Here is a 16,590-nt window from a genome sequence, read left to right on the forward strand (position 1 = left end):
CTATTAGGGATAAAGTGAAGACCTTCCAGAAGAGCAGATAAAGGGACTGGTCAGAAAGTACAAATACACACAAAGCAGCCAGTCTGGATGACGTGTGTCCTGAAGGGCAATGGAAATTAACTCCCAAACTGATTGCTTTTCTGTTTGCTGGTTTTTAAGCCATAGAGAAGAGGGAGGTATGGGAAATTGAAAATAAAAGAAAGAATAATAGAAAAATCTAGATACTGATTCTTTCAGGGGAAAAAAAGACAAGTGATCTTTGGCAATTATCGTACCTCCAGCCTTAACTTCTCCTTCCAGTAAAGTAATGGAACAAATATTAAGAGGGAGGAGAAAATCATTAAACATCTAGAGGATAAAGGAACCATGAGCAATAAACAGCATCAGGATTATAAAGAATAAATCTTGCCAGACAAATTTAATTGCTTTTTTTGATAGAATTACAAAATTAGTGGATGAAGGGATGCAATATATTTGGATTTTAGTAAAGCATTTTGATACGGTCTTGCATATGCTTAGAATTAATTCAAATTGGCCTGGATGTGAATGCTACCTCATGGATTGCAAACTGGCTGAAGGACCATAAACAAAGGCTAATGACAAACAGCACTGAGCTGGTAGGAGGTATCCCGCGAACACCGCACGGCTGACTTGGGTTAGGTCTGAGCTTATTTAACATCTTCATTAGTAATCTAGGAGAAGGAGTAAACAGCGTGTTAATGAAATTCACAGAAGATACTAAACTGGGAGGAGTTGGCAACACCAGTGCAAGAGGAGAAAAATAACACCGAGAGGCCTCGCAAGACAAGGGAGAAGGTTCAGAATACAAGAGTCCTGTTTGGAAGCACACAGCTAATACATCTGGGGGTGGGGGTGGTTTTATGCATGGGGGACTCAGGAGAGCATTAAAAGCAACCCTGTGTTACAGTGGTTGGTAAACATTATACATATACATTATGCAGTATAGATGCAAACCAGGTAGCACACTTGTGAGCTGCATATATGGGGGCAGAAAGCTTGTTAGGTCTGGTGTGGTGATGCAGGACTGGCAGTCTGGGTCTGCACCCGTTCAGGGCACAGCAAGAATACCAACAGCAATGACATGATCATCACGCTGAAGGGACTAATTTACAAAGTCAGATTAAAGGAAGTAAATAAGCTTGGGTAAATGGGCTGCTAAAAGTCTGATTATCTGAAGGGGGTGAACCCCAGTTGCAGAGGAATTATTTGCTGTGGTTCAAGGGGATAGAACCAGGAGAACTGCAACAAGATTACAAAAAGGGAAATTCAGGCAGCATTCCATGAAAAAGAATCATGACAGTGAGACTTACTATGTGGTAGAATAATGCTCCCAGAGACAAGAAAATAGCCACTGCTTGGCATAATTACAACTAGGCTGGACAAAATGCAAATGGACTGCAGGGAAGGATCTCACAGTGGCCAGGGGCAGACAGACCAGAGAAGTTTCCAGTCTTCTCCATTAAAGTCTGGGATTTACAAAGTGTCCACAGGCATTTGTAGGCAACAATCTGTGTCAGAGCACAAACCCGTATGTGTCTGCCTGGGTGTATCTGTGTATGCTCAAAGCATGTGTCTGTCTGGGCATGTATGTGCATGTGTCTGTGTGTGGGTGAGTTTTGTATCTGTTCCATTTTCCTTTCAAGCCTCCTTGTCTACAACACAACCAGCAGAAACCATCCCAGTTCCCATACTCTTTATAATCCTGATTTTGTTTCAGTGGCCTACTCCTGTGATCAGAGGAAATGCCACAGCAAGCATAAGGCTTCTGTGATCTGTGTGTAGTAACTCAACATGGTCCAACAGCTGCCATGGGTCTCCCGGACTTGAGGGCTGGGGACACAAAGAGGAGCCCAAGAAGCAGCCTAGGCCAACAGTGAAGATCTGTGCTCATAGTTGGTTGTCAAGATCCTTTGTAAAATAACTCTATGTGTACAGGTTATTTCTGACAGGACATTAACACCTACTGCAGCTGGCCAGGACTGAGGACCAAATGGACTCCAGAAGGTGATAAGCGTATCACAGAATTAGGCCTTTAAATCCAAAAGAACTCTGCATTCAAGTGTAAACTAACGAGCCAGACGCTTTGCAAAAGAAGTAATATTCCCTTTTCTCTGTTCCCAGTTCCATGCTTTCCTTACCGGCGCAGGTACATCTTCCATGGCTCGGAGAGCTTCTCCTGGACAAGTGCCTTCACTGCCTTGCCCAAGTACTGTGTTGGCTCTCCAGCCCCAGCCTGGCTGCCATCTCCTTCTGTCTTAATGTTCAGCAGGTTGCCAAGGCTGGCACTGGTCTTGGACATCTGGAACAAGAAGACAGACACTGCATCAAGCCCAGCACGCAGCCGTGGACACTGCCACTCTGGATACCCCCCCGACTGTCCCATGGGAAGCTGTGTCTTCAAAGATTAAGAGAGAAGACAAGAAATCTGTGCAGACTGCTTCAACTGCATCAGCAAAACTTAATAACACATCACTCTTACACATCCTCCACCCAACTATCATGAAGTACTCCAGTGCCCATCTAATATTCATGGCTCTTGTGTGAAGTCATGAAGCATCCTGTCTATTTTATACACGGGTAAACTGAGGTGAAGAGAGACATACCCTGTCTGAGTATGGAAGAGGTGTGCAGGCTTCAACATTAATAGCCCTGTATAGCTCCTACAAAATGCTGGTCTCTTAGCATGGAGCTAGTGACAGAACTACTAAGCTCTTGTTTATTTAGTCAGCTTATCCCAGCCACAAGGATGTCTCCTTCTTTGAAGTGACTATCAGGTGTGGTTGGGGGGGGGGGAATCTCATTCAACTGGGAAAAACTCCTGTCTCCACTTAAGTTCCTGGAAAATTCTTACTAACTTCAATAACAGAATTACAGCTCTTTGTCCTAATGGACATGTCCTCCACAAAGCAGGACTCACAGCCTGCATTGCGTGAAAGGCTTCAAATAGGTTCTACACAGAGCAGGTTTTGAGGTCCAGGTGTATGATGTACAGGATAGAAAAAAGAAGTTATTCAAGAGTGTTTAGAGAAAAACTTTCATTCTGAATAAACGCACGATTTCCCAGACCCTTTCTTGCTTTGTTGTGCTCTCAGTTACCTCCAGGAACAACAGTGAATTTCACAGCATGAATAAAATGCAGGATGGGGCCCAACACTTGCATTATAAACTCCACCCACTTGAGGATCTCAAAGCCCTTTATAAATACCAGTTAATTAAGCCTGACAGCCCCCTAAATAAACAGCAATAGGCTACAGGAACCCTGGCTATTTGAGGCTCTCTTAATGCCCCCTGAAGGTAAAGCCCCTGCTGCTGTGTGGAGACTGCAGCTCTTTATGGCTGGAGTCAGAAATTCAGGTTGTCTGTTTCCATTGAGCTCGTTGGGCATTCAATTTCTGTGAAGGGCTTTTTTTCCCTAGATGAATTGTGAAGGATTCCTCCACAAACAGAAACTGCGTGTAGCAAGAGGAACAAGCAAGTGTGATGTGTTCCTGAGCATGCTGAGCTTGATTCTGCAGTCCTTAGCCCTGGAATAGGCTCCTGGAATTAGTGGGCTCTATTTGCTGGTTTATGTCATTGGTTAATCCCATTCCTTCTTTGAAAAAGGAACAAACCTGAAGGATTCTTGTTTTGTACCTGTGCTACACTTCTTTTGCACAGCATAAAGAATCCTATGCAGGGCTGCACACAAACAAACCCTTATTTCTAAGCATATACTTAAATCTCCTGTCCTCCTGGAGATTTTCAAGTGAAGTAGCTATGGAAAGAGAGCTTTCCCTGAGCTGGGGTCTTCAGAATGACTTGGGACCCCAGACAGCAGATTTACTAGCTGTATTTACTCACTAGAGGAGGAGCTGCGTATTTGGAATCTCTAAAGGGACAATGTGCAGGAATGGGTAAGAAATTAAGATTAAAAGGGAATATCAAAGCCCCAGTATAACAGAGAGCCCCACTGAAACAGCCAGTGGACAAGAATAGTGATGTAAGGATAAATGCAGATATTAAACAACACAGAGAAAAAAGAGTGATCAAATAAGAGAGAAAGGAGGAAGAGACTACTAGGCAAAGTCACTCTGGCCTCTCTTGAGGGTTACATGGCCTTGATACACGTAATGCCCAGAGCCAAGGGGATGGCAATAGCTATGCCTGTAAAACCCATCACACAGTAGAATATTAAAGCATGGCTCAAAGGCTGCCCTCATCTCCACGGCAGTTGTATACAACAGCAAAATTAATCTTGGTACAGTAGAATTTATCATGTGAAAGGGAAATATATATTTGAGATGATGTACAATTTAAAGAAAAAGTAAGGAAAAAGAAACGGTGCATTATCTAAAATAAATATTCCAGAATACGGTGAAGGGGCTCTGTTGGACACCGTTACTCACAATAGAGGGACAGGAATTGATGATTTTGGTTCAAAACTTCTGGTTTTTTTCTTCTTGTTCATAAAAGCAAATGATTGTCCTCCCCCTCCCCCAGTGAAAGAAAATGGTTTTAAGTAAATAAACCAAATGGGGACTATAAAAAGAGAGAGAGAAGTTGCCAGGTTCTGGAAATAAAAATGGGGGGAAAAAATAATTAAAAAACTACTCTTTCAGATCCTCCTCTGTCTTGAAAGGATGAAGGGAAAAAAAAAGGTGTCAGAGGCTGCAATATATTTCTTCAGCCAGTTCATTAAATTAATTCGTAAGCAGTGGCTCTGAAATTATACCCGATGAAAAATGGTCTCAAAATTTAAATGGTACAAACTCATCTTATTAGAGGCAAAACATTAAAAAACAAACGCATCTCCCCCCCCCCACCCTCCCCGCTATCGCGGCTTTAATTTCTCGTGGTGGGGGGAATGAAAGGCGTTTGATGGATGGCTCTTACCTTATTCATAAGCGAGGATAAAAGAGATGAATTTGCCGAGACTGTGTGGCCATTTGATTCATTACTGGAACACACAAACCAACAGGGTTTAGTTAAGATGTGCACAGGGACTGTGAGCACCGAGATTAATCCTCCTCCCTTCAAGCTGCCTCACTCCTCACCTGCTACATCTGGAGGAAGAGAATGATGCCCACCCTCCCTTGGGCTGCCCCGACTCCTTTACTTGTGATAGCCAACATGGAGAGAAAGAGAAGGTCCCAAGTCTGCAGAATTTAGTTCTTCCAGCTACTGAACAGGCCAGACCTCTTCCTCCAGTGTCCACACTTTTACCAGCTGACTCAGAACCCACACCATGTTTTACTCCTTCATCCCATTAGAACTTCCAGAACTAGGCTGCTCGTCAGGGACACAAACCAAGGGAAGGCAACAATCCTTATGGCCACAGCTAAGCATGCTGAAAGACAACCTTGGCATACACCAGCAATACTTGTAGTTTACTGCTACTTGGGTCCCAAATTGAGGCTTGTTTAAATACAGTATGGAAAAGAATGTATACAAAGGTCAAAGTGGAGCAAGCTCAGTTATCCCCAGCCTCAGTTCCTCTCCAGTTTTTCCACACAGGACAATCCCCAAATGCTCCTATTCTCAGCAGGGATGCTGGGGACACACTCTGAGCTAGGTGCATTCACCTTCATGCAAGCGCAAAGATTCATCACCATAACTGGAGATGAGCACATGCCAGACCCAGACCCAAGTCAGTGACACCCAGTAGTTTTGTGTGCCCAATTTCTCTGGCAGGTGCCTCTCTCAGACCTGAATCAAAGCTCCTGCTAGAAGTGTGCTGAAGTATGGCATTGGAGCAGCCTGTGATCAAGTCTTGATGACAACAGCAGGAATATCTACGTGAAGGAAGCTTTGCCAGTGGCTCATTTTTCAGAGGGAAGCACAAGAGGTGAGGCTCTTGTCAAAAAGTCAGGAGGTGTTTGTGAGCCCCAAATGAGAGTCTGGAGAACACACACACTGGAGGGGAGGAAAAAGAATCTCCCTGCCTCCAATGTGGGTGCATCCAATTCAGCACTGTGAAATTGCCTTTCATCAACATTTTGTGTCCCCTCATATTATAGGTATGGAAACTTGTTAGAGCTTGATGCTGGAAGGCACTAAGGATGCCTGCGCACAACCCTCACCCGTGATCCTTGACACTCAGGTCCAAACTGTGCTCCTGCAAAGACTCCTGACTAGTGGCAGACGATGATCCCATGGCCTCCACAGGTTCCTGCTTCACCTGAACTGGATTGAACCGTCCGGGAGCTGCTGGTTGTCCATTCCCTGCTCGAGAAAGACACCAAAATTAAATGCAAAAATTAAATGACAAAGGTAAGTCTAAAATGAGGTTACAACGGCAAATAAAAAAGCTAAATCACTAGCACCAGTGCATAAATGGGAAAAGCAAAGAAAAAGTCGGGGGCGGGGGGGGAGGGAAGTGCTGGGATTGCTGGTCAGCGTTTATTGCCAGGCTGACATGATGGGTTCTGACGTCCACTCCAGCGTGGAAATTCTTCAAGTGATAATTATTGCAAAATTATGTCAAAGTTGTCCAGGCTATGGGCCCTTTAAAGGAGAAGGGCGGAAGGAGCGTGGGGGAGACCTGATTCCCTGCACAAACTGTCATAACTAATTTGCGGGGCTGCCTCTTAAGCGTTTATTAAAGACTCTGTTAATGCTGAGGCAATGTGGCAGCTCTCGACTGCTACTCAAGCCCCCTTTCCCGTCCCCAATCCCAGCGTTGCCGTAGCGACAGCGATGGCCACTGCGCCTGCCCAGCAGGAGCATCTGCCCGTCGGGGCTATCGGAGGTGACAGCCAAAGGGCCTGGCTCAAGCCACCGCCAGCACAGTGTCCTCACAACAAGGGGGGGGATTCTTCTTTTTGGGGAGGAGGTTTAGTGCTGAGCCCATGGGAGAAGAATTCAAATTAAAGGAAGAGAAAGAAAGAGGAAAGGGGGGAGAACAAATTAAAGGGAAAAAAATTAGGAAGAACAGTGAAGAAAAAAGGAGGGAAAAAAAGTTGCTGACAGGAACATGTCTGCAGAGCTTTTTTCCACAATCCCCAAGTGACTAAAATATTAATTTCCCCTCCGGCAGTACAGCTGACGGCGAGCTGCTGCTCAGACAGCAAGTGGCATTTTATTAAAAAATAAAGGAAAATAGTTCCCTCAATGACCTTTCTCTGCTTTAGGAAACCATTTTTCAAATAATAATTTTAAAAGTATGTGAAAGTTCCCCTCCCTCTTTAATCAGATCACTTCGTCCTACTCCCTCGTTTGCTCTCGGGTCGAAGGGGCCATTGTCAGCACTCACATCCCCGTGGGCCAGCAGGGAAGGAGGCTCTGGGGCAGCTCAATGCTGTGAGGTGCTGCCAGGCAGAGCCTCCCCCACACTGCCCACCATGAGCTGTCCATGTTCAGCAGGAGACTGTGGAGGTACCCAGTGCTCTGAGGGAGCCCCACATCCCTGCCGGCATGGCTGGCCACAGGCAAAGGCCTGCCCCAGGTCCAGGTGGCAGCAGGAAGAGCTCTGGGTTGCCCCAGGGGACTTCTCATTCCCATCTTCTATCCCTCTCACAGTGTCAGTGCCTGTTGAGCTCAGGAGAAGCACAGCTTGCAAGAACTGAACAGGAGAAAGCTCCAGTTGGTGGAATGTACCAACACCTTCTCCAAACCCAGAGCTGCAGCACAGAACCAAACCCCAGGTCAGAAATTGGCAATGAACTACAGGATCAACACTACTAGGCCCAGCTAAAACTTGACACAGTCTGCAGAAGAGGGCTGCAGCATTTGGCTCATTCTTAATTTCCATTTTTAATACAGTGCCTCTCCATTTTCAGCCTATAGCAAAGTAGGTAATACACATGGCAACACTCTTCAGATCTGGTAAGAACCTATGCTATTGTGGGCAAAGCTGCATTTCCTGCTTCTCTTCTAGCCACGTGGGTATAGCCAGATTCCACAGGAAACCATGCTAAGACTGCTCTCTTCAAGGGCTAACTGGACATGACCAAAATTCATTCTCACATTTATGTTCCTCCACTACCTCCTCTCCACATCCTGTCCCCCAGACAACACAGTGGCTTCTCATTCACTCTTCTCCAAGTCATCAGGCATTACTCTTTCTCCCACCACTAGCACAGCTGATGAGGGTGACTCACCTGCTTCAAGTGCCACAGAGGGCTTGAGTGCAGCCGCTGCCAGCCTGGCCATCATAGGAGAGATTAATCCCTTGCTAGCAGAGATCCTTTCCATTATAGATGCTGCTGGAGCTGAAGAAGTAGCTGCTGGCTCACCAGATCCTGATATGGCCTGGGATGAGGAATCTGTAGAAGCAGATGATGTTGGATTGGTGCCAGAAGAACCAGCAGTCATCAGATTAGCTGAGCTGGCAGGAAGTGGTGTAGAGACCCGACTGGGGATGATGGGGAAGAAGGATCCAGCTGTTCCAGGAAGTGCTGAGTTGGAGAGTGCCAGGGCCAAGGGTATACTGCTGGGAAGAGCCTGAGAGAGCAGGCCAGAGATCTTGGTGGCTGGTGTCATGCTGTTGGCAGACTTGCTGGCCTGTGAGGAAGCGAGCTCAGCAGCAGAGGAAGGTGCAGCTGGGACTATGAGAGAAACGGAAGACTGTTGACTGGTGGGGGAGGCACTCAGGCTGGAGTTCTTCGAGCTCATAGCGGAGAAGTCAATAAGGTCATCATTACTGGACTCCTCTTGCTCATTATCCTTGGACCCCAGGAGGGAGGTAGGCAGGCCCAGCACTCCTGAGCTCCGGATGTGCCGGCGCTCATGTTTGCGTTTATGGGAGGTCATCTGGCTGGTGGAAGTGAAGGTGAAGCCACAGCCTGCCCTTATGCAGTGGAAGTGGTTGGTAGCCTTGCTGTAGACACAGCCCTCATACTTGCATTCCTCGTATTTGTAGAATTTCTTGAAGCCATCCTTGGCATAGGCATCATCTTTGATGTGGTAGCTCTTGTGCTTCTCAATGTCACACTTGTTCTTGAAGGTGAATGTACACCCAGGTCGCCTGCAAAGGCATTGAGGAGGAGAGGATGGTTGGCTGTGTGGGCTAGGAGCACAATGCTAGGACCACAACTGCTGTCACCTGCCTCCCTCTGGGATAAGGACCGGGATCAGCGTGGGATAATGGCCCTGACAGCAAAAGAGCTGAGGAGCATTACATGGTTTAACCTGTGACACCCAGGCAAGCAAGAATGCTGCCATGTGAGACCTGGGAAGCTCGCTCCACTCTGAGGAGCAGCCACAATACCTTTGAGGTGTAGGTGCCCACCACTAAAAGTTCCAACCAAAACAGCAGCTACAGGGGACTAAGGTACAAATTGTGCTTTCCCACTCTTCCTGCGAATGTGAGGAATCAACAGAAGAGCGTTTGTGTACAGAAGACAGAGTCTGGCCCCGAAAGGGATGAACTGGCTGACTGTTGGCTGGAGAGAACTCTAGCATGGAAGTGCCATTAGCAGTGTATTAATGGTCTACTTCAGTTGAACTCTGCAAAGCACTGTGACAGTTCCCAAATGATTCTGTGATTTTCTAGTGGGTACCCTTTTCCTCAGATTACCTCAGATCACACACCTGCCTTCCAAGTGCTCTGCGACAAGATCCTGGAAATCGCATCTGCCCTGGAACATGAGTTCAAGAGCAGTGCTGAGAAGGTCATGGCAAGGAAAATCAAGTCCCTGTGCCTACTCCTGAATTTATGGCCGGGCAGGAGGTGGCAAACAGACACACAACTCTGAGGCAGGGTTCCTGCCCTTCCTGCTGTCTCACCTGCAGTGAAAGTGAGTGGTTTTCTGCCCGTAGAACTGGCATTCCACAGTGCCGCAGTCCTCTGTGGCACGGAACCGCTGGAACCCGTCGTTGATGAGCTGTGTGTTCTTCTTGTGAAAGTTCTCATGGGTCATCACGTCTGAGGTGCTTGTGTAGACCTTGTTACAACCCACCTACCCCAGGCCAAAACAGGGAGTCATCAGCACAGCTTTGTAACAGCCCATCATTATTACCAGCAATAAACACATGAGCACCACACATACATTTAATAGTTTCATTTGTGCGTTTGTCCAAGGAGTATTAAGTCATCTCTTTAATCCCCAATCTAAAGACTGATAGAGCAGTTGTGAAATAAATAAATGAATAAAACAACTCTCTGGGCATGAAACAGTAAAAGAGGAGGATGCAAAGGGATAAAAGACCAGCTACAGATTATCAAGCCTGCTTAGGGAGGCAGTAAATAGGGCTCCTGCTCTTAAGGAGAAAGGAACACCGACATATGCCATTACTTTTTGTTATCATGGAGCAACATGGAATAAAATAAGGAGTTTCACCTATCTGGGGAATACAAAGTTGACTGGGAATGAGTTATTTACCTCTAGACCTTCTGGGAGGTAAGGCAGGGCACTGCAACATGAGGCAAATCTTTCTGAGCTTGTCATATACAGGTTTCATTCTAGCCAAGCATAAACCCTCTGTTCAGCTGACCTTAGCAAACCAGAGCCTTTTCTCCCCCGTCACTGTTCAACAGTACCACTCCAATAATTTGAAGCTCGTGCAGCAAATGGGAATGGTGTGACAAGGAGGGAATGCTGAAAACCTGCCTTCCTCTGGGCAAAGCGGGCAACTTTGCCATATTGAGTAAAAACACCCTGGAATCTGAAAACGTCCTCAGCCCTGCTGAGGGAGGAATTTTTTTCCCTCTTCTTCTCTAGCACAACGTGTGCCAATGCCTGCACCATCTCAGAAGTGAAGAGAACGAAAACAGCACCTCTTAGTTCAGCCCAGGTTGATTCAAACAGGCAATAACAAACCCCGTGACAAATACCCAGGAAAAGAAAAAAATAACAAGGATCTCCAGCTATTTCCAATATAAAAGAGCCTCTCTCTCTCTGCACTGACACCTTGAAAAAAGACAGACCCTGCATGGCATTAAAAAAAAGAATTAAACAAAAACCTCCTTAGGAATAATTTGCAATGCAGCTCTTGGTGCTAAAGCCTAAAAAAAATGTCAGTTCATATAAACAACTAACTGAATTTTATCCACACCAATTATGGACATAAAGAAAAAAAAAGAAGCCCATGAGATGGATGGCACAAATTCTGCCATTTAAGCAGTATTTTCTTTAATTGGGAGTTTATATTCAGACACCTTTCCTGTAAGACACTGCTTACATGGGCATTATTTTACTGGAAGGCAGTGGGCACAGGATGGAATTAGCCATATATAGTTGTGGAAATGAGGGTCTCTATTTGAACTCAGAATGACTTAAACCTGTGAAACATTCCTTGTACTCTAAAAAATATAATTCAACAAATCCCATCCTGCTCAGTTGAAGGAACTAAACAATCAATAATATGGAAGCACAGCAGAAAATGTCCTCAAAAGAAAGGCACATGAAGTTCCCAATTTATCAAATGTTGTAAGCACATGCTTAAACCAAACCCTATTCAGGACAGTACTTGAGTGCATGCCTAACATTTAAGTATGTGCTTGAGCCCCATTGACTTCAGAAAGCTTACCTGACTTCAAGTTAAACACATGCTGAATTTTATCCCAGCAAACTATTTAAGCATGTGATTAGGGCCTTCTGACTTTAACTGGGGTCTTAAACTGTTGGGATAGGGCAAGAAGCAAGATCTGAGTTTTTCATGACAAAAAGCTTTCACCAAGGGTTGCCTGATTATTGTTTGTAACCACAGTACAGTCTCATGGCAATCATTTAGGCCCCAATTCTAATGAAACAAGTACATATCAAACCACTAATGTAAAGAACAATCAGGGCAAGATCCAAACAATCTGGTGTGTCTGTGTCTAAAAACAGTTAAAGGCATCACAGTTACATTTATGCAGCAACTCCAGCTCTGCTGCTGAAGCCTGACTGGCTCTTGAAACAACGTCCCAGCCTACACCATAGACAAGTACCACTGATGAAGAAGATGGAGAACCAGGGGTGTTAAGTCTAGATATGTGTCATTAAAGTTTAATTACTTTAGAAATTGATTATGGGGGAATTTAACCCAATGTTAAAGGGCAGATGTGTCACAGAAAAGTCTGATTTCAAGGGAGTGACAGATCAGATTTCAGTAGAGACAGCGTGCACTGCAGAGAGGTCCCTGAATCTCAGAGAACAGGACTTGTTTGAACTAGTGAAGTCCAAAACTGTGAGAAAACCTTGAGACCTGTTTTACTTCACTGCATGCACAAGGCTTCTAAAACCAGAGCACCCTCCTGGGCAGAGAAAGTGCAATGAGGATAGGTCACAGACTCTTCAAAGAGATGCCTGATTGAGAAGTGAAGAAGAGAGGCTATGCATGCCACCCTTCACCTCAGGACACCCCCTTGCTGTCTAATACGAGGCATGGGGCTGCCAGAACTCAAGAATCCCTTTCAGTCCAGCCCAAAAAGGACACAGCTCAAACCACGGCTCTTCATTTGCCTCGTGTGCTACCATCTAGTCCCCGCCCAGCAGTTACCTGCATGCAGTGGTAGTGTGTGCTTTTCCCATTCAGGTGGCAGCCATGATAGTACACGCTACAGTCATCCAAGGGGCTGAAGCGCATGAAGCCGTGCTGGAGGGAATTATCTCGTTTCTTGTGCATGTTGTAATGCCGAATCACATCCTGTTTACTAGTGAATCTCTGGAGAGATACAGAGACAGACAGTGAGGCACACGTGATGGCACTGGGTGAGTAATCCCAGGGGCAGAGTGAGTTTTGTCGTTGTTGTTAATAAACTTAACGTATAAGGAGTTTAAAGCTCAGCAGTGATCACCCCAAGAGGGTCAGATTAAAGAGGAATTGTGTGTATGTATCTTCTTGGTAAAGTATATACACGTGAAAAGCTGTAAACATGACATTGGGGTGATGTCCTGAATATGCTCCCTGCAGCTTTAAGACTGCAATTCTTCTAACATAATTTTAGCTGCTACTATCTCAAGAACTGCTATAGTTAGAAAGCAAACCAGTGAACTAAGCAGCCTACAGGAGAGTAATCCAAGCTTCCAAATCACTCACTGTAGTGGTTAGCAAGACACTGGCTGCCACATTCATGTCAGACTAGAAACTGGGAAAACCGCTCTGCTTCTTTTACAGTATCTTCCCACTGTAAGTCTCCTGCCTCCCCTACAAGGTAGGATGGCTTTATTAGGAATACAGGGACATAAAAGTTTCTTCCAGTCAAAGAAAAAGATGGCAGCAGAGATCAGAGTTAAATCCGTATGACCAGAATATCCTTTTCATCCTCTACCTGCTTGAAGTAATGAAGGGGCACCCCACTGCCAGAGCAGGCTAAGTGCCTTTAAAATGAAGCTTTTCATTTCTGTTTCCCACAGACATCAATATTTAACAGTGAAGGTGGGAAAGTAAATCTGGTGTTTTTTTTAAAGAAATCAATATCCATTTATTTTGAGGAGTAATTGAAAAGGCCTGTATTCTAATGTTTAACAACTTTTCTAGTCTCCCTCATAGGAAACAAATGATCATCGCTTCCACTCCTTCCTCCTATAATATCAATCCTGATCAATCTTGTTGGTATTGGCACGGGAATATATGGATATAGATTTCAACAGGAATCCCTTGGAAGCTGGAGGTCTGATTTCCCAGGGCGTACATCCAGGATTGCTATTGCCAATCACCCTTAATTTGTGCCCACTTATTACAGAGCGTTACTTATTCTAAAATATATCTCAGCCATAAAATAATTTGCATTTTAAAAAGCAGCCTAAATCCTTATTCCCTGCGAGACCAGACAGCTCCTTTGCAAGCAGCTTCCAGACTCCTTAGGAAATAATCATGAGGCCAATCATAATAATAGGTTTTTCTGTCTTTCCATCCTTTGTGTTTCTTTCTGGTGCAGAGATATCCATGTCATGGTTGGGACAAACTCATCTCAATTACCAAATGCTGGGCTAGGAGGACTGCTACATGCATCCCAGGGACAAACTTCTCCTTTAATCAATAGAAACCCACAGTCAAGCTCAGCAGTTTCAGATCAACTTCCTATGCTGTGGTCAGACTCATTCCTTTGAGACCCAAAGGTCTCCTGGGATAGGGCTGAAGTTGTGCCTGATGCACAGCAGAGGCAAGCTCTGGGATTCCCACTTAGACACACGCAGCCTGACCACAGAAATGGCAGTGTCAAACTCCCAGACCTGGGAAGAGGGTAAACAAACACAGCACATGATGGGGCTGGCCTGACGTGGCTACGCTGGCAGTTCTCCCAGTCATTACAGCATCCACACACTCCTGCCCCCACACTTTCCCCACAAATCCCAGGCTGCTGCTGGTCTTATTGGGTGTTTTGCTGCAGATACTGCTGCTACAATGTCACTCGGGCAGCAGGAGGGAAAGAGACAGACTTAACAGATCAGCATTCCCTATTTTCAGGAGCAATTTGTAACACAGCAGAATTTCACCGATACAAATCTGGAGTAGTTCCCACTGATTTGAGCTGATCTATATTCTGCTCTTCTTTATAGTGGTTTGAGTTTGGTTAAATGGTGTTAGATTGGGTTAAACGGGAACAAAATAGGGTTCTAGTAAATTCAAAATGTATCTTGCCCTTAAAAAGTGAAGAGGCACATGTGTGTATGAGGGAGAAAAGCACAGGAGGACACGCATCTCTCCCAGACTGCACCCTTTTACATTCAGGTAGCTGAGCTGATAACTTTTTACCATTATTTTACCTGGTAGTTGCACTCAGGGTCAAGGCAGTGGTAATGTTCTCTATACTGGTATGCACAGTGTATGTGTCCACAGTGCTGACTGCCAGAGAACCTGCAAACATGAGAGGAGGACAGAAGAAAAAAGGGAAAGAGAATAAAACAGTGTCCTGCGAGTAGTGCATGTAAACAAGGTACAAATAAATTAAGTCCCATTACTGATTTCATTCCTCATGTTTAAGGCATTAAAACCCATCTCCTTTATCCCCTCCAAGGAGATAGTAACCCTTCAGCCTTCCTCTTCTTAGCTGTCACTATTTAGAGGTGCATCTTGAACAGGATTATTTAAGTCTTGTACTTCCCTAATCTGTCTTTCCCTTTTAAATTCACCTCCATTATCTAAGTTGCTTACCTGGAGCAGAGTAAGAAAGGAAGGTTCCTTGAATTCAGTATCATACAATTCTAAAATTCTCCTGTGTGAGTTTAGATGCCTCCGAAAAGCTCAGGCATTCAATTGTATGAGCTCTGTCTCAAGATTATTTTTTCTTTTTTCTAGTCAGAGCATAGTGTCACACTACAGAGAAGACTGCAAACCAGTGGATTAGATTAAACCATGCAGATAGAAGATGATCATGGCAAGATTGCACAGGAACTTTCAACAAGATGGGCAGATCAACAGAAAGATAGGCGAGATGGATCAACAGGAGCAGAAGGAAGCGTTACAGCCAGAGCATCTCTGCCCTGTGAGTGCATCTTCTCCCATGCACAACAGCCCTGCTAATCTTTATTCTCCATGTGGATACGTAATTGCTCACAACAAAAAATAGTGCAGTGCAAAAACCAGGGCTTTCAGTCTGCCTTTGAGTGCCATTAAAAGTAGGACACAAAAAGCAACAGCCAACAACAGGCACCCAATCCATTTGTGCAGGTCACCACCAAACATTCTACCCAGCAGATTTGGAAACTCCAGACACACAGGGTGGAAAAATCCCCAGAAAGGCAGAAATGCCATTTAATACCTACATACAGACAGCACATAGGATGTAGTGACTGACAGATACACAAGTAACTGGCAAAAGGGGATGATCCAGTAACAGGCTAATCAGTGCAATAAACTCTCTGATGTATATTCAGAGGACCCTGGAAGAACTGAAGAGCTTGAAAGGGAAAAGCAGTGGAGAGAAGCAGACTCAGAGGGGAAACATTCAAAGATAAAGTACCATCTGCTCAAAGGTTCCTCAAAGGTTCCTCCCGTCACTTAGTGCTAAACGCAGCAGGAGTGCGTATGATAAAGGGCATGGGAAAGAAACAAGGAAGGGCAACGGGTAAAAAAGGAAAAAATGAGAGGAGTGAGAATGTCCTGGGGCCATCAAGGAACGGGGCAGGAGCAGGGAATATTACAGATCATCGTAAGGTGAGGTAACGCTAAGCTACAAGACAGAGAAAGTCGGGATGGAAAACAGGACTAAATAAGGTATTTCTGAAGCACAGTAAAGAAGAGGAGGTCAACTGTGGAGACAGCAGGGCCTCTAGGAGATGGAAAGAGGACTTAATTGACAGAAAAGATAGACATTGCTAAAAAATTAAATGACTTCTTTGCCTCAGCATTCACAAAGGGAGACAGGGACAGATGCCAGGAGCAGACATGCCTTTCCCTGGGGAAGGAGAAGAAATACTGCAGGAAATCAGGATCACGTCAGAACAGGTGATTGAGAAACTAGAACAAACCTCAGCAGCAGAGAAGAAACAAACCACAAGGCAAACAGCAAGGCTGGCTGCACAAACAAAGGTGTGGAGCAGAAAGCAGTGGAAGCGATTCCTGCTCAGTGCCTGGGCTGCGGTGAGGTTGGTACAGGACACAGGCAGCAGCCTTAGTCACTGTGCCATTAACCAGGTACATACAGCTCAGTAGCAGATCGAACCAACTGGTCCTGCTGGTCCAGGGCTTTATGTCAGCAGCACCACCAGCAGCCTTAAAGGA

The 16,590-nt window shown here is 45.2% G+C and overlaps 1 protein-coding gene across 8 annotated transcripts in view; it reads right to left on the bottom strand.

Moving 5' to 3' along the window:
- The window catches only part of CASZ1 (castor zinc finger 1), a 280,280-nt gene that overhangs the window by 16,848 nt on the left and 246,842 nt on the right, over positions 1-16,590 (bottom strand). For all 8 annotated transcript variants that reach the window (XM_061347954.1, XM_061347952.1, XM_061347957.1 and 5 more), the window contains 7 exons: positions 14,634-14,724; positions 12,424-12,588; positions 9,727-9,899; positions 8,100-8,965; positions 6,081-6,222; positions 4,894-4,957; positions 2,160-2,320 (listed from right to left, as the gene is read on the bottom strand). In XM_061347954.1, coding sequence (XP_061203938.1) covers positions 2,160-2,320; positions 4,894-4,957; positions 6,081-6,222; positions 8,100-8,965; positions 9,727-9,899; positions 12,424-12,588; positions 14,634-14,724 — 1,662 coding nt within the window. The remainder of the gene's footprint in view (positions 1-2,159; positions 2,321-4,893; positions 4,958-6,080; positions 6,223-8,099; positions 8,966-9,726; positions 9,900-12,423; positions 12,589-14,633; positions 14,725-16,590) is intronic.

This window comes from Neopsephotus bourkii, unplaced genomic scaffold (genome assembly GCF_033783945.1).
Source record: "Neopsephotus bourkii isolate Nb327-2 ecotype Australia unplaced genomic scaffold, CSIRO-AGI_Nbou_v1 NB_333, whole genome shotgun sequence".
NCBI lineage: Eukaryota > Metazoa > Chordata > Aves > Psittaciformes > Psittacidae > Neopsephotus > Neopsephotus bourkii.